At 36.0% G+C, this 23,576-nt stretch overlaps 1 protein-coding gene across 7 annotated transcripts in view; it reads left to right on the forward strand.

The window, feature by feature from the left end:
• The window catches only part of MAPK10 (mitogen-activated protein kinase 10), a 316,049-nt gene that overhangs the window by 279,572 nt on the left and 12,901 nt on the right, over window positions 1–23,576 (forward strand). For all 7 annotated transcript variants that reach the window (XM_043572253.1, XM_043572259.1, XM_043572254.1 and 4 more), the window contains 2 exons: window positions 15,864–15,927; window positions 17,626–17,703. In XM_043572253.1, the coding sequence (XP_043428188.1) occupies window positions 15,864–15,927; window positions 17,626–17,703 (142 nt within the window). The remainder of the gene's footprint in view (window positions 1–15,863; window positions 15,928–17,625; window positions 17,704–23,576) is intronic.

Below are 23,576 nucleotides of genomic sequence, written 5' to 3' on the forward strand. Positions count from 1 at the left end.
CCCAGGGCATCTGTTATATGTGAGGAGAAGGTAAAATGGATTCATCCAAAGATGAGACAGAATATTGAAAAGGTTACACTCCCTTTTTATAAGTCTATTAAAAGTTTATGGTCTTTCACAGAGTATGTGCTATAATAAAATTATTATGTCCCTTTCTAATGGCAAGACAGTCCTAAGAATGATGAAAACCAACTTCCATAACTTGGTGAAGGTTTAATATGAGATTCACAGGGTCATTTGTAGAATATTGGCCTGCAATATCTTGTGAAAGAATGGAATTTATTGTTTATGAAAAGTGCTTTTAATTCATAACCAAAAGAAATTCCCCACAGCTTCCAATTCCAGGGAGAATCTGATTCCCATCTTTATGTGCTTTTTGAAAACTGAACTCCTTTCATGTTTTTCTAAAAGTACTTATGTATAAAATGCTATGCCTCAATCACTTTTTCTGAAATTTTTTTTATCAAATGTGTTTGTTATTTTGGACTAAGTTCAGCAAAAAGCACTTTTGGTGACTTTGTTTCAAAAATGCCCCAGAATGCTGTTTTCATAATACAGCCAGGTGTCCCCATTTCTTTTTCTGAAGCAGGCTTGCTCACATACCCTGCTCCATTGCTTTGTTTCTCTTGTTTGATGACACAAAGAAGTTTGTTATTGGCCATAATTCGTACACATACATTCACAGAAGAGTTCTTAAGCTCCACCACACATGAAAGGCTTAGCAACAATATAAGGAACATTTTTCGCTTACAGTGAATTAATTTATAATATTGCAGCAGGTAATGTAGCTCCTCAAACTCAATGTGGGCAATGGAAGAAGACAAAGAGCTACAGAATGTGGAGATCAAGGTTATGATACAGGAAGATAGTAGAGCACAATGGAGACCACTCAGGGTCTACAATGAGGAGACCCATACTCAAGGCCTCATTCTACCTTGAACTTCAATTACACATGGCCATTGAGGACTCATTAATTATACTAATAAGAAGACCTGGGGTGCCTGGGTGGCGCAGTCGGTTAAGCGTCCGACTTCAGCCAGGTCACGATCTCGCGGTCCGTGAGTTCAAGCCCCGCGTCAGGCTCTGGGCTGATGGCTCAGAGCCTGGAGCCTGTTTCCTGGAACCTAGTTCCTGTTATTTAGTAGCTTACAGTATGGTAGGGTTGATAGATAAGTAACAAATTATAAGCACTCTAATAAAGTGTAGCACTAAAGTATAGCACCTGTGAAAAGGTGCTATAGTAGTCAAAGTAATAATGTATTACCCACCTCTTCATAGACAAAGGAGGATTTCAGGGGGAAGAAAAGACTTAGGACCAGAAGGATGGGTAAGAAGTAGCCAAGTGAAAGGGAGGTAGAAGAGTAGGACCTTCCTAGACAAATGAAGCAGCCTACCCTAATGCCAGAATAGAAGAAAGACCTTCTTGCAGTTCCTCTGAGGAATTCAATGTGGCCAGGGATGAGGGTGGTGAGAAATGTAAGTGGAGACAGGGGCAGGAAGCACCATTAAGTCCTTCCCAGGAAGCACCCATGCTGAAGGTAGGGGGAGTGACAGGAGGAATATCAATCAGAGATATGTGTTTTAGGTAGACTATTTTTTTCTAATTGGTAGGATGATGAATATTAGAGAAAGACCAGTTAGGAAGCTAGAGAAGTAGTTAAGAGATGATGGTAAAATGAACTTCAAATTGCAGTGGGGATGAAAAAAGAACAACAGATTCAGAGATAGTTTTGGTGATGTAATTGTTATAACTAAGTTTCACCTATGAAATATCCAACCTAACAGTGTTTTAAGAGATAAGGTCTAGGGGCGCCTGGGTGGCGCAGTCGGTTAAGCGTCCGACTTCAGCCAGGTCACGATCTCGCAGTCCGTGAGTTCGAGCCCCGCGTCAGGCTCTGGGCTGATGGCTCAGAGCCTGGAGCCTGTTTCCGATTCTGTGTCTCCCTCTCTCTCTGCCCCTCCCCCGTTCATGCTCTGCCTCTCTCTGTCCCACAAATAAATAAACGTTGAAAAAAAAATTAAAAAAAAAAAGAGATAAGGTCTAATATGTGAAAGTGATCAGTAAACTGAAAATACATGATGTTATTAAAGAAGGACTTGTTAGCCTATAGGTATGATTGAAATAGTTTACACCTAATAGTTTTAACCTATATGACATAAAGTAAATGACAATGTCATTTATTTCTATCTTATTAAAAAATGCTCAGAATTATTTTCTTTTTAAATTTGTTCTTAGACTATTTCATTACTGAATGAAAAGACATGCTCTGTTTGAAGAAAACCCACTATATGAAATGTATTAATTAAATGGAAAAATAGGGGCAATAGTAATACCTTACATTAGTACAGATTTCTCTAGGATTGTGTTTGTAAAGAAGAAACGTGATTTTCAACCTTTTGTCTTCCACAACATACTCAGAAACAGTCATCAATTCATTATAGTTATCAATTCATCAACACTTCTGAAGGCAATGATTCTTGGTGGGATGTGTGGGGTATGTCAGATTCTTGTGGTCAAATTGTTAACTAGAAATAATCCGTCACCGTCGGGTGATTCTGTGTCCTATCCTAATCCTATCACCCTTCTTCCTCAGAACGCTTTGTCCTCATTACACATACCTTAGATAGTATTGCTGTAGAGACAGTTTGAAGGTAAGGGTTTTGTCTTATTCACTGGCATCATCTAAGTCACTACATGTTCCTAGCACACTATATGTTTACAGAATAATTCTTTGAATTAATGAAGTTTTTTTAACCACTTTTATATTGACTATTTTATTTAACCTTCCCACCCGTGTTTCTATTCTGCATTACTCCAGCCAAAAGAAACCTTACCATTACCACTGGATACCATTATTCCTCTTTTACAGAATTTTAAATTGACTTTTGCACAGTCCCCCGACTACCAACAAAGGTTCTAAGTGAGTGTTCATTTCATTACATCACAATATCCTTTAAAAAGTTATATTTTTCATCACAAAATTGATCTTTTAATAATTTACGTACTGATAAAATGTGGAATAGAGGGGCGGGGGAGAAGGGAAAATAGGTGATGGGCATTGAGGAGGGCACTTGGGATGAGCACTGGATGTTCTATGTAAGCAATGAATCACAGGAATCTACCCCTGAAGCCAAGAGCACAGTGTATACACTGTATGTTAGCTAACTTGACAATAAGTTATATTAAAATTTTTTTTAATTAAAAAATAAATAAAATGAATTTAAAATAATATTTGACACATTTTTCTGATAAACATTTTGTGTATAAAAGTAGTACATGAACACTTTTTCATATAATGTGCCAGATACATTGAATCCATACACGGAGAGGGGCAGTTATTATTAGATTAGTAGAACTTTTTATACTTGATTAAAAATCTTATTAATCTTGAAACTTTATGTCATATCTGAAGATTTTTCAGAGAAATTAGTGCAGGAGAGAAAAACATAAAAATTTGTATAAAAACATATTTTTAAGTTAATAAAAGTATTTTGGAAGTTAAAAAATATCAAATTTTAAGTTAAAATACAATAGTATTTCTATAATGGCAGTAAAGTGTAGACAAATCCATTTCCTTAATAACGTTTCTAATTCTGTAACTATGTTTCTGTATCCACCGTGGATTTGTATCTTAGGGCTGCTCATTTATGCTAATTAGAGGAGTATGGTTTTCTCTGGTTGATGTCCCTAGGATGGATTGTGATTGAGTCATGTTACTAACATAGAAGTGCTAATATAGTTTTTTCCCTCTGTTCGTTTGCTTCTGTTTTGTGACAATAGGGCAGAGGTACAAATGACATGTGTCCTTTATGGGCTGACTCAGCAATATTTGTGTTCAATGTACTGAGTTTTCACCCAGAATGTTTTTCTAGCTCCTTTAAAAGCTCATTTTTGTCTTCTAATATCTCATTGAGACTAATGTGGCCTTTTGCCTGTGGAATGTCTTGCAGTAAAAGCTTTTCCTTCACAAAATTGTAAGTTAACATTTTTTCTTTATAATCTTCCACATGAAGTTATCATATCACATATTATGCTGAAATATTCACATTTAGGTCTGTCCTTTCCAATTCCACTGCCGAGTTCCTTGGGAGCTGAAATTCAGCTTTACCTACTGAGTGCAGAAAACTGGCTAATGCATATTGTATTATCAATATATTTAATTTTAATTCAACTGTACTGTGCTGAGCACTTCTCTAGTGGTTATAAAAGCCTTTCTCGTATCCAATCTTATTTAAACCTCAGGAAAGCTCTAGAAAATGATGATTAACCTCAACCAATCTTACCGACCTTGCCTTCTAAATACTTCCTAACTTGGACCACTCCTCATCTGTCGGTCTACGTAAACATCATCTCTACCCTCAACCACGTCCTAGTCTCTAACTTGTCTTCTCATCCTCTCATGTCCCCTGTAGTCTGTCCTCCAGAGTGCCTAAGTTTTCCTCTTAAAATGTGAAACAGGTGACATAATTACTCAATTAATATTCCCCACTGGATTCTCATTCTGTTTATAATAAAATTCGAAGTACTTGCAATGATTTACAAGGCTGTACTTCCCTGTCGTTCCAAATTTTGTTATCATAACCCATAGTAAGAAAGGTGTTTTATATTGTGAGCCAGCATACACACACACACACACACACACACACAGAGAAAACCTTCATACTCTGATATTTTCTATCTCAGTCCATTATTCTTAGTTACATTAAAAGATACTAGTAATGACCCACACATTTGTTTCATGACTGCAGTTTAGAAAACATTGCTCTACTTGATCTGGCTCCTGATAACTTTCTGACTTCACTTTCTGTACTCCTCCCTTTCCACTCGGCTCCAGTGTACTGGCCTCCTTGCTGTTCACTTAGCATTCCAAATAGGCTCCCCCATCAGGGCCTTTGCATTGCAATTTCTTCTGCCTTAACCATTCTTTCCTCAGGTATCTATATGGCTTCCTTCATTACTTCAATCAACTCTTTACGCAAACGTTATCTTCTCAAAGAAGTGTCGTTGATTGTCTGTTATGTACTTTGTACACTGTTAGACTCTGGTGAACAAAGATACAATCTTTGTCCTCAAGATGTTGTCCCCAGTCTATTGAGAAGTGAAACAGTAGATGTTGGGTGATAAGTAGTCCAAATTTTAAGCTGATTGATGCACACAGGAAAAAACTCAATAATGTGGGTTAGAGAAGGCCCCTTGGAGGGACTAATACCTAAATAGAAACATGAAGGGTAAAGCGAGAATTATCCAAGTGAAAAAAGACAGGTAGAAGAAAGGGTTATGCAAAATCCCAAGGTTAGGAGAGGTTTTGGAGAACTACGAATCGTTGGGAGTGACACAGTGGAGAAAAGTGAAAAATGATTTGGGCTGGTAGGCAGGAACCAGGTAAGGAAGGAGTGACTAAACATTATGAGCATGTACTCTATCCTAAGCATGAAGGAAAGCCATTCAAAACTAGCCAACAGAGGAATAGCGTTATGGGGTTTGAACTTTTAGAAGGTCACTCTGCAAAATGATACTGGAGTAGAGAAAAGGAACATGGAAGACAGGGGGACAAATCTGTAATAACATAGGTTAGAACTGATGGTGGTCTGAGGGTAGACATAGGCAAAAGATTAAAGAGATGTTTAGAAGAGAAAACCAACATGAATTGTAAATGATTAGATTTTGGGTTTAGGGTGGTAGAATTCAAGAATGAATTGTAGTTGGTTAATGACTACATGTTGAATGAATGAAAAAGAAGGATTTATAACTTGGGCACTGCATGATTGGTGATGTAATCACTCAGGCTTTTTGATTAAGGAACCACAGAAAAATTTAATTTCCAAGGAGCAGTAAAGAGAATTTCCATTTCAAGACATGATTAAACTTTTTGATGGAATAAAGCTAATAAATTTGTGGCCTAACCACTGAGAAAGCTACAGAACAGTGTGAAAAATAAAGAAATCTAAATTTAACTTTCTTGTAAGCCACTAGAGCATTATTTAATTAAGCTTTCTAATTATTCTTAGTTCACATTATAATTAAAATTTGCACTGCTAGCTTTCAAAGGTTCCTTTGGTCACTTAGTGATATGAGGTCTCCAGACAATTCTAGTGCTTTTCATATATAACAAATTATAATACAATGCTCTGCACATTACAAGTCCTCTAAAGAGATTTACCCAATTACCTGGAATGATATTTGTTATATATTTGGAATTTGTTTCTTCCTGAACAAAGCAATTTATGAAACTCTTTCCAGATAATTAAGAGTCACAGCAAACAAAATGACTTGCCCAAGGTCACGCATCTTACTAGTGTCAGGGTCAATGGTGCTCTGAAAGCAGTTCTCTTTCCATTGTTCCTGTCAGGAAATCTGTAACTGATTCAAGAGATTTAGAGACTCTTCTCGCTCATTTTTGCTAAAGACTGAATTTGACTATGAGATACAAATCTCACATCTGCTTTAATTACAATTCACAAATCTCTCCATTCCTCTTTAAAACCATAGCATATGATGATTTATGTCCACAAATCATTTTATTCTATCAAGAAATAGATATCTTTGAAGACGGAGAGAAAATCATATAGTTTCTCTGTGGCATTTTCTCTTACATGTATCCAAATGAAGCATACTTAAGCAAATGACAAAACTTGCTTTGATTACTGTATAAATAGTTAGAACAGAGGTCTTAATCTTGGCTGCACATGAGAATTACATGGGGAACTTTGAAATATCCTGATGCCCAATCTCTAGAACAATTAAATTGAAATCTTCAGGGGCACAATTCAGGCATCAGCATTTTTAAAGGTCATAGATGGCTTCAATGCGCAACCATAGTTGAGAACTCATGGGTATGAGCAATTTGATGAAAATGATGAACTCCCGCTCAAGCACCTCTTACTTAATGTTTGCTTTTTTTTTCTGACCACAAGGTGGCAGCATCACAATACAGTGCACATACCAACCCCTTGATTGAGTGGATTTGGAAATTTGGCTCTTGTAATATTAATTACTAGCATTCTGAGGGTGCCTCCAGCTATAGAAAGCATTATTGACCTTTTCCTTGTTCTCTTTTGCTTTTTTAAGTAAGGAAACTTTTAAGTATATTTATTTCCAAAGGGTGGATACAGCAGGAACTGTATTATAAGCCATAGTTGGTTGCAAAGAACATGGATTTTATATTCAGGTGGATTTGGGTTTAAACACCACCTCCACCACTTACCTATAGATTAATCTCTTTGTGCTTTAGCTGTATAACTAGAAGAGGAGAGTTGTTAGGACTAAATGAGATCATATATGAAAATCAGTTCTGTATGACTGGTGCTAGATGATGATCATGTTGGGGAGCCCAAAGTGACAATGCTGTGATAGAATCACTTACACAAAGTCCAGAAAATCTCAGGATACAGTACTTTTTGTGTGTGGTTTTTCTTTTCTGCCTGTGGGTCTTTTCTTTCTCTGTATGCATCCTGTCAGTTTCCCCTGGTGATTATACCAATAAACATTGTCTAGCTCCCTTCATTTCAAAGAACAAAAAAAGCCAGTATTTTTTTTTTACTACACCTTTATCAGTGAAACGTGCCATTAGCAGTGGAAGTAGCTTCCACCTATATTGCCAAACTTTTTGTAAAAAAATTAGCCTTTGTTTACTCACAATTACTGTAGTTCACTTCTCAAACCTTGCAACTGCCTCCTCTAAGATCGCCAGTAGCTCCTAGGTGACAAGTCCAAAAAACTGTCATCTCATGTGTCTTTGCTATTTCAATAGGTTGACAACATTCTCCTTCTTGAAATATTTACCCCTTGACTGCTATAGTGACACCACTCCTGTTTTCCAGTCTCCAATGTTGTTTGTTTTCTCTTCCCCTAGAATTGTGAATCCCAGGAGTTCTCTCCTATAGCCCCAATTTCTTTTTACCCTGGGAATCTTATCTTTGACTACAGCCTTAATTTTAATTGCCAAAAATGACTCTCAAATCTAGGCATGGTCCCATAAAGTTGTCCTGAATTTCAGATCTACAAATCTAATACCACTGACATTTAAAAAGGCATCTCAAAATTAACATGTTAAATATTGAAATGGATTTATCCCCTATTCACACAAAACCACCACCTCCTCCTCCCCTTTTCTATTTTTTTTAAATTTTTTAACATTTTTATTCATTTTTGAGAGACAGAGCACGAGCAGGGGTGGGGCAGAGAGAGAGACAGAGAGAGAGAGAGAGAGAGACACACACACACACACAGAATCTGAAGCAGGATCCAGGCTTTGAGCTGTCAGCACAGAGCCCGATGCAGGGCTCAAACTCATAAACCATGAGATCATGAACTGAGCGGAAGTCAGATGCTTAACCAACTGAGACACCCAGGTACCCCTCTCCCCCATCCCCATGGTACTACTTTCAATCCATGGCACTACTTTCCACCCAGATGATTGAACCAAACCCTTGGGAGTTATCCTATACTCTTTCCTCAGCCCCCTTATATCCAAATTGTCAAAGCTTACCAGTTCTTTACCCTCTCCCACCCCCCACAAAATACTTCTTAAAGGAGTGATTCAATCTCACAAGTCTTCATTTCTTATCTCACACTTACTCTTTGACACAGAACGGTCTGGTTTCTGGAAAGCAGTTCTTGTTAAGGTCATTCTATTGTGCCATTCATGCCTGCTTGCTTGTCTTCCTTTCTGCTCTTCCAGGGTACTCCTGAGAGCACTTCTGGGGCTCTGCTTGGGATCTGAATGTAAGACAATTTAGGAAAGGGGAATTAATCATATTAGTTTCCAGAGACAGATTTTAATAACCTTTTATCTCCCATTGTGAAGTACTCTCAACTCATCAGACTTTTAAAGGACATTTACTTCATTTGTAGTATTAGATTGTTGAACTTCTATACAAGAGTACAACCATGGTTCCTAAAACTTGCTTGAGAAATTAAAAAAAAAATCAACAGATAGTACATTACAAGTTGCCATTTGCCTACTTTTAGAAGGCACTGAAGTTTTTGGTAATTGGAAACCAAGTCATTGGTTACTGCATAGTAAGATTACAATGTAAGTTTACAACCTATGTAACTCTGGAAAATAATTATAATTTAGTCAGATATTTTGATAAATTGTATACATTGCTATTATACTTTTATTAGTTTAGAAGCTAGTTGGTAAGACTGTTAAGCAAATATTGAACTCCATTGTGGATAATAAACTGTTCTTGATGCTACCAGCATATAAAGTTTGAGAAAAAAATTGAACATCCTAAAAAGTGTCATTAGCCAAAACATAAATGTAAAATAGTACGTATCATTTAATGCAATAGGAATAAAAATTATTCCATCTCAATATTTATTTTCCACTGAGGAGGTTAAGATTTTAGGAAATTCTATGCATCAAAAAATTAAGATACATTTGGAAAAGCTATTTTATATGTATAGATTCATGGAAATACAAAATCAAAATTTGCACATTTCTTTAAATGGGTTTTCTGTTCTAACATTGTACTAAAATTCACCCTTCTTGGTTGAAACCTTACAATGAACCATGCATCTTTTCACATTCCTCAAGCTGCAAAAGTCAATGTGAAGAAACAGAGCACGTTTCAATAGGACATAATATCATTTGCTTTTATCCAGCTGCCAAATTAATAGAGAATGCACACACTGAAAGAAAATGCTATTTAAAGCTTTCAAATGAAGCATTTTCAATAAGATGGCAGAACACATAGAGAAAAAGTGGAACAAAACTGTATAGTATGCTTAATTAGGACAAAAGAAGCAGAAAACAAACACCAAGTTGATGATTGTCGTATGGCTCAGAACATGAAGGATACAGAAACAATGTTAAATCAGGGCTCCAAAATGGACAGGAAAAACAACTTTGCGTGACTTAGATTTCTCATAATCTGGTTCTCATCTCTTTTGAGATTCACATGTATAGAGGTCTTGATGTTGTCCAAGATATTTTGACAAAAAGCATTCAGGATGTAAGTGTTGACCATTTGGGTGATATTTGCCAGATCTCGCTATGTGTGTAGGCTGACAGAAAATTGGAACAGAAATCAGAGTGACAGGCTCAAATTTGTCACTAATGAAAATCTTTTGTAAGTGTTGAATTATTCAACTTAACATTTCTGCAACCCATTAGAATTCCTCCATTCCATCTTTCCCTGTAAGAGATCTTGCATTTTCTTCCTAACTCTGCCACTAATTAACTTTAAGACCATGGACAAATCACCTGTGCAGTTTTTATATTCTTATTTGCAAATTGCATAAGGGTGGCACTGGATAACCTCTAAACTCTCTTCCATTACTAACATTCTATGATGCTGTTGAAATGGGGTTATTTTGAAGACTAAGGAAAGAATAAATTCATACATTTTAATAAATGGAATATTACTTAAATATGTGGCATAAAATGAAGTCACAAAAGAGCAAGTTGTACCTTGGGGGGAATCAATTAGGGATTTGAACAGATACTGATTAAAGAGATCCCTTCAGCAAGAAATCATTTCCAGCAACAAGAACTCAAAAGAATGCCAACAGAATCCATATTGCTCAATCCCAATTTTATTATGTAGCATTGCATTCCTTTAGCGCTTTCTGGTAAAAGCCATATTTTATAGTTAAGTTTAACATTTTTAAAAATGGAGAAAATGGAAGGAAATGCTGACATGATGTCTCAGAGCAGGAAAGAGTAGACATCTGCAATTGTTGAGACTCCAGTAGTAGAAAAAGTTGCAGTTCGGTTGTTTTTTTCTCATCCTGTAATTACTGGATACCTGCGATCTGCAATATGCCATGTCGTAACACTGCTATGCAGCGTGCTCATATAATTATCCTCTAAACGCTTGTGAGAGTAAAGGACCTGAGGACTGTTAGTAGCTGTAAGGACAACAAGCAAAAACTGAGATGGTTTTGAGCAAATTGAGACATACAATCTCCCCATTGGCTTGTGTTTCTATTTCTTATTTTATAAAGATGTTTACTTTAAATATTGTTTCATTATCTCTTATTTTAGATTAATGTCTATTACCATTTGCTCTGAATTATTCTTTAAGTTTGGTTTCAATCAAAGATCTACCATTAATTAGTTATGTGACTTAAGATATCTTAAGAAGAATTTTTTTGAATCTTAGTTTCTTTATCTAAAGATTGTTTAAAAGTGCATATATAAAGAGCTTAGCACATAGTATCTTCTCAGAAAAAAATGACTTCTCTTAATTAGAGAACAGTGTTTTTCACTTATCAAACTCTTAAAGATATTTGGGAAAGAGCATTAGAACTCTTCTTTTCTTTTCTTTTCTTTTTTCTTTTTTTAGTGTCACAATCTGTTCTGCAGTTCCTTTTTTTTATTTGTATACAATATCCATATTGGTATTGAGGATATTTCTTCTATGTCTTTCTACTTCTTTAGGTGCTATCTGGCATTAAAATACTTCATCAACGATCTATCTGAATCTTTCTGAGTGTGGCGACAGTTTTGAGGTTTGGAAACCTTTATGGGGTTCAAAGTTATGCTTTTTATCATGCCCTTCTGATTCCTGGAAAGCTAAATTCTTCATTTGTTTCATTTATAAGAAATAGAGAATTACTCCCTCTTTTTGAAACTCTCTGAACACTTGACTTCTATAGCATTACAATATTTTTATTATCCATGTATTTCTTTAAGTGTTCCTTCTTTCCTTCTTCTCTTCTTTCCCCTCGTCTTCTCTTCCTCCTCCTTCTCCTTCTTAGTGCACTTCTCTTCCACGGGTCAACTTTTAAACCTTGGTGTCTGGCAGGGGTCCATTTTGGCCTTTTACTCTTCCTACCTGCATTCACTCTATGGGTGACCTCATGCACTGTCATGATTTCAACAGACATCTGTTGCTAATAGTTTTGAATCTATACATCTCTAGCCAACAGCAGTCCTATGATCACCAGATCATCTATTTAATTCTCAAATAGACCTCTCTATCCACATAGCACTTGGCTTACCTCTCTACCAATCTCATTTCCCTTTTTTCATTCTCTGTCCTTTTAGACAGTCCCATAAATACCATAATTGTCCAGCTATTTAGCTTAGTAATCTGGGAATCATTCTTCTTTCTCATTATACACATTTAATCAAAAAAAATTCTACCAATTTAATTTCTTAATCAATATTAAATAAATATTAATATCTACCAATTAACATTTATTAATTCTTGAATCTATATTTTCTATCCATCTTGACCTTCCATATTATAGTCAGGCCTTTTTAATTTATTTTCTAGATCATGCATTAGCTCCCTAAATCTTTCGGCTTTCATTTGTGTCTTTCTTCAATCCAGCCATGGATTTGTCCATGCCATTCTCTTAAATTCAGGAAGTCTTTGCTCCATATCATGGTACCCAGGACCATCCTTGATCTAGCCTTTGCCTGACCCATCTCCTCTAGGCACAGCTCTTATTGCTTGTCACTTCTGAAGTATGTCATGTGTTACTTTCAAAGAATTGTTTCCAATTCTCTTTGCATGTGTGTGCACCCAAACAAACATGCATCCACCACCAACACGACTATGCTGTTTTCTAGGTTCTGTGCCTGGAGTCATCTTGTCCTTCTCCTTTTTTTTTGACAGCATCCTCCACCACCTTTCTTCATGGAACTAGTACAGATGTCATCTACTCCAAGAAGCAAAATGTTTTCCTAGGGTTTGTTAAGATTTCTTCACTCTATTCCCCTATACCACATACATATTTTTTTTATCATATTGTGTATTAATTTTCTGGTTTATATCAGTCCACTGAATTGTGAGCTCCTTGAGGTCAGAAGCCATATTATCTAGTTTTGAAGTTTCAATTTTTAATATAGTCTGGTGCATATTACGTGCCCAAGACCTTTACTGAATTAATGGGTTTAATAAACAAATACATTGATTCTAATATTCACTAATGCAGTGATTATGTATTTGTCTATGTGTTATCTCATTTAATTAAAACAATTTGTACATGTATATATAATAACATTAATATGAAACATCTAATCCATATTGTTATTTTTTATGTAATCCATTTGAATTCATGGTTCGATATCTATAAGAATTTCAAGCAAGGAAGTAGAGTCCAAAATCTTCAAAAATAACAGAAAGAGAATTTCAGTCTCTTGAGGAACATTCAAAAGCATGCAAGTCACAAGCCCTACTAACTTTCCATATATTATCCTTAATTTCATCTTATCCTTGATTTTCTCACATCTCAAATTGTTCCAATCTAGTAAATTTTTTTTTGGAAATATTCTCTGGGGCCCTTCTCTTTATCCTCACTCCTCATTTCTTTTTCATTTAGATTGCTACCTGGAAAAAGAGAATCCTTTCTGTTTAATAAGGGTGGGAGACAACTGAGCAATAAAACACTAGCTTCTCTTTAGAGGGTGGAGGCAGAGAGTGTTGTGGACAATTGCATCTAATGATTGCTGTGCAAGCACATATATGTGTGTGTATATATATATGTATATATATATATATATGTTTGAATATGACATTACTCTCTGTAGATTATTGGTCAATTCCTCTTTTATATTTTTATGTAGAAGACATCTTTATGTGAATGTACCCTTCCATTGCAGGTGATTACATTTCCTCTTAAAACAAACAAAAAACCCCACAACTCTGAACATGTAGCTGTTTCAATCATAGCTATAATGCAAATATGTTTTGCAGCCGTTTTGGTTTGTTGAAAGGAAAAACCTTGGACTCAGTACTTTTTCTCTGTTTGTAGTTTGCTTGTGGTTAGAGTCTACGTACTTCATGCTTTATATACACTACCAACAGCTGTATGATGAAGTTCCAAGGAAAGCCTCTCTCAAAATAGTTTTGTTGCAGAGAGAAAATGGCATTTATGCACTTTGGCAGGAACTGTACTCTTGAACCATGTTCAGTTTTGAAATTTGAATGGAAAAATCCACTTCATGGAGAAGCCAGCCACACAAGATCCTGAGCTGAGTCTATTGTTAGAAGAAGAAAGAGGTGCCAACAAGGCATAGAGCTCTGGGGACCTCTGAGAGCTTGTGTATGCTGTGTTTGGCAGAGGATGTCCCCTCAGCATTATAGGAAGAGGCAAAGCAGGAAACCTGCCACTTGGAAAAATGTCTTTACATAACCAGAATTTAGCTTTGCATTAGCTTACTTAGATGACAGTTTCACAAATTAAAAAAACAAAACAAAACAAAAAACTGTTTACTCATTACATCATAATATTCCTATAATTTGGGAATCCTTTGTAATTTGGGGTAGAAGATGATGCCTTAGTCAAGTCCTGAGGACAGTGCCTAATCACCCTGTCCCCTTAACTTTATATAATTGTATTTTTATGTTCCCTTTAGCATCATGGGATAGAGTGGGGTCTCATTTTGCTTAATTCTTTCAATAAAGACTACTCAGCCAGCCATGTTTGAATCACAGTAGCTGGTTTAAAAGCTTTTTGCTCCAGTAACAATTATAGGAGTTAAAGGAATATCTAGCCTCATCAGTAGTTACTTCTCAATAATTCAGTATTGTGTTAAGTTGCCTGACCACAATGGGGCAAATTCTTTTCTTTTCATATACAGTTACTTCTGTAGTATGTGAGGCTACCCCAGCATATCAGGACTAGAATGAAAATTCATATCTGTCATGATTCAGGCTGAATGCAGTAAAGAAGGACTACTATAGTAGTAAGATGCTACTCACTGGCCAACAACCTCCAACAGAAGCCAAGAGCTGTCTTTGAAAGTCTTGTCCAAAGCCTTCGTATGATAGCCATTTTTGAGGGATGCATGTCCATAGGCCTGAGTCACTTTATCGAGTAACTCTTTGAGTTTCTTACAATAAATAGTGCTGTTGGAGTGTTAGGCAACATGAATTCTAGGGTCCCCTGTCTCATGGCACCAGAAATTGGTAGTTCTTATTTCATTCAATCCATCGCCAGCCGATGGAACTTCTTAGCCCCTTCTCCATATATCTCATGGTGATATTTTTTTCCAAGAAATATTTTTTTTCTTTCCATCTCTTGGCCTGAGGTAGAGCTACCATAGGGCATCATGATATATCTCCCCTATCTGGAGATCTTATTCCTCTTCATCAGGAAGAAGAGATCAAGGAATCTGAGACCCTCCTTCCTGGAAGGCACCTAGATTTATGAAAATCTCTCCTTTTCCATCTCTGAACTCTTCATGGCAAGAGAAATTCTGATGGCATAAGTCAGACTGAAGGTCCTCTCATATGATACCCCCCAGAGAGGGCTAACCAAAGGGCCTCTCAGAGGTTTACAGTGGCCCACCTCTGTAAAAAACTGGCAGAGTCTTCTGCCTACGGGGAGAAAATATCATTTAAATATTGGGAATATAGCTATATGTAAAGGTATTTTATGATGCTTCACAAAAAATTTAAAAGTTTGATTAGATCTAAATATGGCTTTATACTAGGGACTATTACTATGGCCTATTGAGGGATATTAAAGACTTCTTCAGGAGGGTCTGAGAATGGAACAAAATCTTATCAGTGGGGGATAGTTTGGGTAGGGTTCTGTTATAAAGCAAGTGAATGGAGGAAATAGCTTCTGGGTCCTTATAATCTAATGTCTTATTTTCTTTTTAAAGATTGGCTTTATTAGTTTCTTAGATTTGGTTTCTAAATCAGAAGGTTTTGGGAAGTGAGCTCTTAGGATTTGGATTCTGCTGCTTTACTTGGTCAGCAGCAACTATTGGCATATAAATGAGTCCTTCATAAGTCTAGAAATTTTAACTTCTGCACCACTGCAATTACCCCAAAATTAATATGTGAGTCTCCTCACCACCAAAATCAATGAACAGCAAGTTACTCCATGCACTGTAAAATTTAGTTATATTTGGGTTATTACACAAAGTTTATTGTTTGTTTTTATTCTGCAGCCTCCACCTCAGATATATGACAAACAGTTGGACGAAAGAGAACACACCATTGAAGAATGGAAAGGTGACTCTACCACTTAAATATACATTTTGCTTTATTGAAACTCAGAAAATATCTTCAAGGCATCTCTCTTTAAAGCAATTTGGTAACAGATGATTTTATAATTGCTATCCTCAGACAATTTTCAAAGTTCTCGAAACGTCATCAGTCTTTTCATACTAATAACAATATTGCATTTACTCAAGAATGAAAGGAATTAATTACTGATACTTTTTAAAAGAGTACTGATTGTCAAAGTATTTGTTATGGTGGAGGGCATGCTTCAATTCAGAATTTCAGAATTATACATCCCATGTTTGTGTATAAAATTGTCATATAAAATGGATTAAATTAAGCCTAAGATTACTTTAGACATTAGAAAATAAAAGATATTTAATGTATGAATTCATTTGGTTCATTTTTAGGACTTGAAAATCTAGGAAATCTATGTATCTGAATGGCTTATTTATCCTTAAAAGTAAGAAAATAATGAATAAATACATTAGTTCACTTTTTTTCCACCAAAACTCTTCCAAACACATAATGAATAGTCAAGATTATACTCAGGGTGAAACAAAGCAGAAACTATGAAGAATTATTAAACTAATATAAATAACTACACAGTAGAATAAAAGAACTACAGAGTAGAGATAAGCAAATACAGATCATAACAAACCATTCAGTCAAAATGGGGAGGAACATAAAAGGAAGATCTGAAGAGAAAAAATATTTGAGCTGACTTGAAGGAATTAATCATTATAAATTGAGAAAAAAAGAATAAAACAGAGGAAAATACCAGTATGGGGACACATGGAGAAAACAAAGGATAGGGATGAGCAAAAAGTGTTATAAAGATAGCAAAGAGATTTCTCTGGCCAAGGGGTCCTGTTGGATAATATGGAAAAACGAGCATGTGCAAACAGTAGACCAAGTAAACAAAGATACTAAATGATGGACAGAAAAGACTTGATATGCTCTAAATAAGGACAAGAAGGTACTCTTAGGGGTTTGTGAATAGGTAAGTATTACGAGATAAATATCACTTAAAAATGAACATGGATTAAATTAGAAACCAGAGAAAGAAATTATGGTGAAGGATAATGATTATATAAATTGTAACTCATTGCACAGCAAGAATGAATAACACTGAATGATTTTTAGCAAAAAGGGGAAAATTAAAAGAAATAAAGGTACATAATTTAAACTCTAGCAAAGGAAGAGCCATGAATGGATGCCTGTTTGGAAATAAATGTAATAATTGTTATCATGTTGGGTTTGAGGCAAGTTTAATTTTACAACTCCAAGATTTCAGTATGAAAAAAAAATGAAGAAGCAGTTGGGAAATTGTTGGAAAGTAATAAAGTCAGGAGAGTAGGTGCATCTCTTAGGAAGTGAATATAGAAGAAAACTGTATGCTCAAAACTGGGCCTTTAAAGTTCTTAGGAGATAAAGTTAGATGGCATCAGAAATCACCCCAAAAATTCAGAACCAAGTAGAATGTATATTCTTCATACATTTATTTGGTCAAATACTTTACTGAGCACTTACTTTTTCCAGGCTTTGTGCTTTTTTGCAAGACAAAGTAGAAATAGAGGAGTAAAGGAATCCCGATTGATTTTTAATTTACTCAACCCCATCAGAATGTTATTATTTTTCATTAATAAGTTTTCTCTGAATATTAAAGATCATTTTTTTTATGATCCTGACAACTGTTTCTTACAGAACTTATCTACAAGGAGGTAATGAATTCGGAAGAAAAGACTAAAAATGGTGTTGTAAAAGGACAACCTTCTCCTTCAGGTACTCACTCTCAGTGAATAACTAATAAACCAGTACTTGTGTATTTTTCTTGACCTTGAAGAGGGATTGCAGCCAATAACATTGCTAATAGAGCATATACACTAATATCACATGATTATTTCTCTCCAGTGATTTTCGTTCTATTCTTTTTGATATTCAGTGTGGCATTCATTTTGATCATGATTATTGATTATGACTAGGACAAAAGATAATAGTGAATCTTGAAGAAATGTTGACAAGGGCTGGTTAAAGGGTAACTGCTTCTCATCAAAACACAGAGCCATCATGCCCCCTGACCACCATGTCAATGTAGAGGTCAGGAATCCCTCCAGTCAAAACCTCTTTCCTCAGTCACTTGTGTTTGAATTCTTCCCAAGTTTGGCGTGACAGTACTTGAAACATCTGCCAAGATGCATTCTGATTAAAGTCAGCATGGAAAATCTTTCAGTTTGCCATCGACAGAAACAAATACACGTTTGTACATATACTGTGCATATTTTGCTGATCCTAGTAATGTGCTTTAGGATTACTTGAGATAATTTACTTACACTCAGTGCTACTATATTCTTCCTAAGACCTATGTTCTGAATATAAGGAAAGTATGTGTGTGTGTGTGTGTGTGTGTGTGTGTATAATGCACTGAGCCACCTAGGCACCCCTCTAAAACTCTTTATATACATACACACACACACACATATATATGTGTGTGTATATATATATATATATACATATATATGTGTGTGTGTGTATATGTGTGTGTGTGTATAAAGAGTTTTAGAGGGGTGCCTGGGTGGCTCAGTGCGTTAAGCATCTGACTCTTGATTTTGGCTCAGGTCATGATCTCAGGTTTGTGAGATTGAGCCCTGTGTAGGGCTCTGCATGACAGAGAGGAGCCTGCTTGGGATTCTCTGTCTGCCATTCTCTCTACCCCTCCCTTGCTCTCGCGTGCACACTGGTGCACTCTCCTTCTCTTTCTCTCTCTTGCTCTAAAAAAAAGGAGTTTTAGAAAATGTGATGGCTTATCTCTAACTTTAAACTAAACTCAACTCATTCTGGCAAGAATGTAGTTTCCAAATGATTAGTTTAGAGAAAAATGGATTTGATGCCCTACCTTTGATAAACATTTTTTTCCCCTATGGACCTTAAATTGTTTCAGGAAAAAAGATGTAGGATAAATAATAAATTCTTCATACTCATACTAATCTTTGAATAATTGGTTTGCACCCAAATCACTATGATATCCAAACAGATACAATTTAGTTAGGACATGCTTTCTCATTTGAGTAATGTCCAGTTTTATCCCCAAGTCTTTCCTTTCCTCAAAGAGGGTGAAAAAAATCATTGGGTTGTCTGTCCATGCTCTATATTCATGCTCTATATTCCCCTCAGCCCCAACCAGATCTCTGCAACAGTTAATCTGTGATGACATAAAATCCACAATTCTCTTTTCAATACTTTCACAACACTTCCACAAAAATCTTATTCCCATGACCCATTTTATGCAAACTGTATAGTTCAGGGAAGGCAAAAAAAGGACTGAGGATGATACATATGAGATTAATTAATCATTAAAGGGATGGGATGAGTGGTCTGCCATATGAAGAAGGGTTTAAACATTTGGTAAAGAAATGGAGTTTGTATAAAATCAAGGCAAGATTCTTTAATCATTAAAACCATCATTCATATGCAAAAAGAAAGTGAGTACATGTAGAAGATTCTTTTAACTCATTAATGAGGGAAATGGCAGAATGGCAAAGATAGTTCAATGAAAGTATGAGAAATTAAGATTTATGTAGTCTGTGGGAAAAAAAAGAATATTGAAATAAGATCACTAAATTAACCCAAAACTTATAAATGTCCTAGGGCAACCAAGCTTATCTTTGTGCTTATGTTTTCTACAAGGCAGAAAAAAACCCTGATAATTTTATTTGATTAGTTTTATACAAGTTTACAGTGTATAAAGGATCATAACCAATTGAGAACATTAAGTCAAATAAAGTTATGTTCCATAAAAAATCTGATTATCCTTAGGTGGGCTTGTCAGAAAATACTCAAGTGTGATATTAAAAGGTTGCATAGTCATTTTTTTTGCCCTAATCCCAAGTGTTGGATAATATTCCTGGATAGTACCTAAAGTTACATATATAACTGCATGCTATGAATAGGCAGGCCAAAGTCTTGATCAAGTAAACTCTCGTAAGTTTGAAAGAAATACATTTAAGGTGAATAAAACCAAAGGCTAGTTTACACAGCAGTTTGTTATTTCTGGAGGGGCTGGAAAATAAATGCATTCCACTAAAATTATTTAATGATAAATATAACCTAGTCTTAAAGAATTAGAATATAGGGCCAAGGTGTATGAAATTGCTGCCAGTTCAGATTCGATTTGTTTAATTTTTTTAAATGTGTGTTTATTTTTCAGAGAGAGAGAGACAGAGTGCAAGTGGGGGAGGGGCAGAGAAAAAGGGATTCACAGAATCTGAAGCAGGCTCCAGGCTCCAAGCTGTCAGCACAGAGCCCAGTGTAAGGCTTGAGCTCATGAACCCTGAGGTCATGACCTGAGCTGAAGTCAGATGCTTAACGGATTGAGCCACCCAGGCTCCCCTAGATTCAATTTGTTTTAAAATCAAACACATCACTCTATTTAGATTCACCCACTCCAGTAGTAAATTCTTCTCTGAATTTCCCCATTTCTATTATGGCAGATCTATTTTCTCAGCCTCCCACTCTGAAATCCCTGACCTTTTATTCCACACTTGCATTATCACTGACCATCACTTTCTACATCTTAAAAATTCTGCTTGCTGGATGTCTTACATCTAATTACTACCAACCCTTTCCATTAATACCACGATGATTAAAGTTGTCCTGAAGTAATCTTCCTGACTTTAGTCTCTACCTAAATTGATCTTTCAAGACTATAGGTTTGGGGGTTCCATGGATGAGTGCTCTCCAATGGCTTTGCGTCATCTACAATTTGAGTCTAGTAACCTTTTCCTGATATTGATAGCCCTCTATAATATACGCCAGGTTTTTCCACCTTTCACACTATACCTATTGTAGACTCCTATGTTCACTATTTTACTTGACTGGATCCTTGCCTTTTGGAATGCTGCCCATTCTAAAGTATTGTCTTATCAAATACTACCTTCTCCCGAAATAGTGTTTATATGTGTCCTAAAAGACTTCATATCTTATCAAAGAGTAAGATCTTTCCTTCTTATGGGTCCTAGTAGTCCCTATAATTTATTTTATTTTTTTAAGCTTTTATTGATTGATCGATTTTGAGAGAAAAAATGTGTGCATGGGGCAGGGGCAGAGAGAGAAGAAGAGAGAATCCCAAGTAGGCTCCACGCTGCCAGCAGAGTCTGATCTCATGAACCACGAGATCATGACCTGATCTGAAATCAAGAGTTAGATGCTTAACCAGCTGAACCACCTAGGCGCCCCAGTCCCTGTATTTTAAATATTGTTTTATAACTTATTGGTTGTAAATTCATTTGAGATGAAAGACTGTATGTATCCATCCTTGTGTACCGTGCAGTGCCTAAGTGTTGTGCCTTGCATACAATAGTAGCTTGATAAACATTCATTAATTTGAAAATTGTTGCTGAGGTTCTCCCTTATCATGTTTCTTGGTACTATGCCAAAGGTGGAATTCAAGACAGGATCATAGCTTTGATACAGTATGCAAGTTAGTATGACTTATGCCAGGAAATATTTGTTCAACCTATTAATTGCCATAAAGATACATGGACCAAGTATCAAGTATATGAATTGGTGATATTGGTTTGGAGTTTGCCCATGCTTCAGATAAAGGTTTTCTTTCAGGTGGTTATTTGGTTATTTATTCATTCTGGGAAATGTATATTTCTAAATTTTTTGTGGGCCTGTTTAGTGTGTTAATGATTAACATGCCACTTAAAATATGCCACGTAGGCTCTGCCTACATGTGAGAAGGCGAGCCATTTTTTTTTTTAAATCATTCTAACTACCTATAACAATCATGAATTATCTACCTTGTACACATGCCTTATTTGATAGTTGACTGGCTTAACCAGTTTATAGTTAAAATGACGTGGATTCAATCTTCTAATACATGATTCTAAAGGACAATATTCATGGCTTAATTTTGAGAAGTCGTATGTATACTATATATTACATGACATAATTACATAGGATATGTTTGTATGCATTGTGTTGAAGCATAGGACAGCCTAGTGCTGCGGCTGACTACTAGCTCATGAGAGCTACTTGTGTACATCTCTCCCAATTGTGAGTTTATTGACCTTGTGTTAGTCGCTTGGAATCTACCATGCAGGATTTAAGATGTGGAGATTGGCTCACTCTACAAATCCTGGGCATTTTTCCCCCCATGGAGAGCCAATTGTTAAATTTTTATGGGCAAACCACTGTATGTGTGTGTTGTGTGCACGTGATACGCATTTATGCAGTAGACTGCTGAAAGAAAAAGCAATTACTAAGAAAACTTGAAAAGTCAGCTTTTTTGCTTTCTTCATTGTATTCACCATTTTTCATTAATGTTTGCATATCATATTTATTTTGCAAATAGCCAGGATGAAGTAACAGTACAACAACTCCCATAATATTAAGTCATGGCCACACCAGGAACCTGGAAGCAAGAGAATAAGTTAATGCAGTTTCTTAGTGAAACTAAGAAAACCTGAGTGAAAATTGTTCTCCTGCCCAAATGCATGTTTTAGTGATACTTTAAAAATGTAAATAGGAAGTTAAATGTGCGTTTGCAGAATAATATACAGGTTTGAAATTTATCGATGGAATTGTTGTATATCAATAAGAAATAAATCTAAACTTCAGATACATTTCTAAATAAATAATTGTACTCCCTTCTGCTATCTGATTTCACTTGCACAGTGATTTATTTTCAAGGATAGCATGGCTGCTTACTTTCTGAATTGATTTATAAAGACTGCTAAGGGAATAGCAGTTCATGAATAGAAATTAATTTTCTTCTAGAGCATTTTTTATAAAATGTTAGAGTTGGAACAAATATAGGAGGCTGTCCATTCCAAAAGTTCTTTGTTTACCATTCCCATTCCACCCAAGAAGTAAGCCTCCTATAAGTAACAGTGACTCACCAAAATAAAGATATTTAGCATTAGGATGGGTAGAGATTTTTCAGAATCTCTAAATGGCAGATAAAACTCCCCAGGTGATTTAAATATACAACTCCCCCCCACTTACCCCCACCCACTCACCACATACTATGGCAATGTGTCATTCCAAATTATAGTCACTGATCTAGTCCAATAGTTATTATTTTTTATTTAAAAACCTCATGGCTCCTGGGTGGTTCAGTCAGTTAAGCATCTGAGTCTTTGTTTCGACTCAGGTCATGATCTCACAGTTTTGTGAGTTCGAGCCCCACATTGGGCTTTATGCTAGCAGTGTGGAGCCTGCTCGAGAGTCTCTCTCTCTCTCTCTCTCTCTCTCTCTCTCTCTCTGCCCTTCCCCCACTTACCATCTCTCTCAAAATAAATAAATAAACTTAAAAAAATTTAGAAACCTCAGCCCTTAATAAGATGAGGCTCAAGATCATACTTAAAGAGAAGGCTGTATCTCAGTGATTTTTTTATTCCAGTACTTCTAATTCTCTGTGTCTACTTCTTTGTGCATGGAAAATAATTTCTTTAAAAAAAGCAGAGCAGTGATGCCTGGGTGGCTCAGTTGGTTAAGCACTGGACTTCGGCACAGGTCATGATCTCATGGTTTGTGGGTTTGAGCTCTATGTCAGGCTCTGTGCTGATAGCTCAGAGCCTGGAGCCTGCTTTGGATTCCGTCTCCCTCTCTCTCTCTGCCCCTCTCCTGTTTGCACTCTTTCTGTCTCAAAA

Source organism: Prionailurus bengalensis, chromosome B1 (genome assembly GCF_016509475.1).
Source record: "Prionailurus bengalensis isolate Pbe53 chromosome B1, Fcat_Pben_1.1_paternal_pri, whole genome shotgun sequence".
Classification (NCBI taxonomy): Eukaryota; Metazoa; Chordata; class Mammalia; order Carnivora; family Felidae; genus Prionailurus; species Prionailurus bengalensis.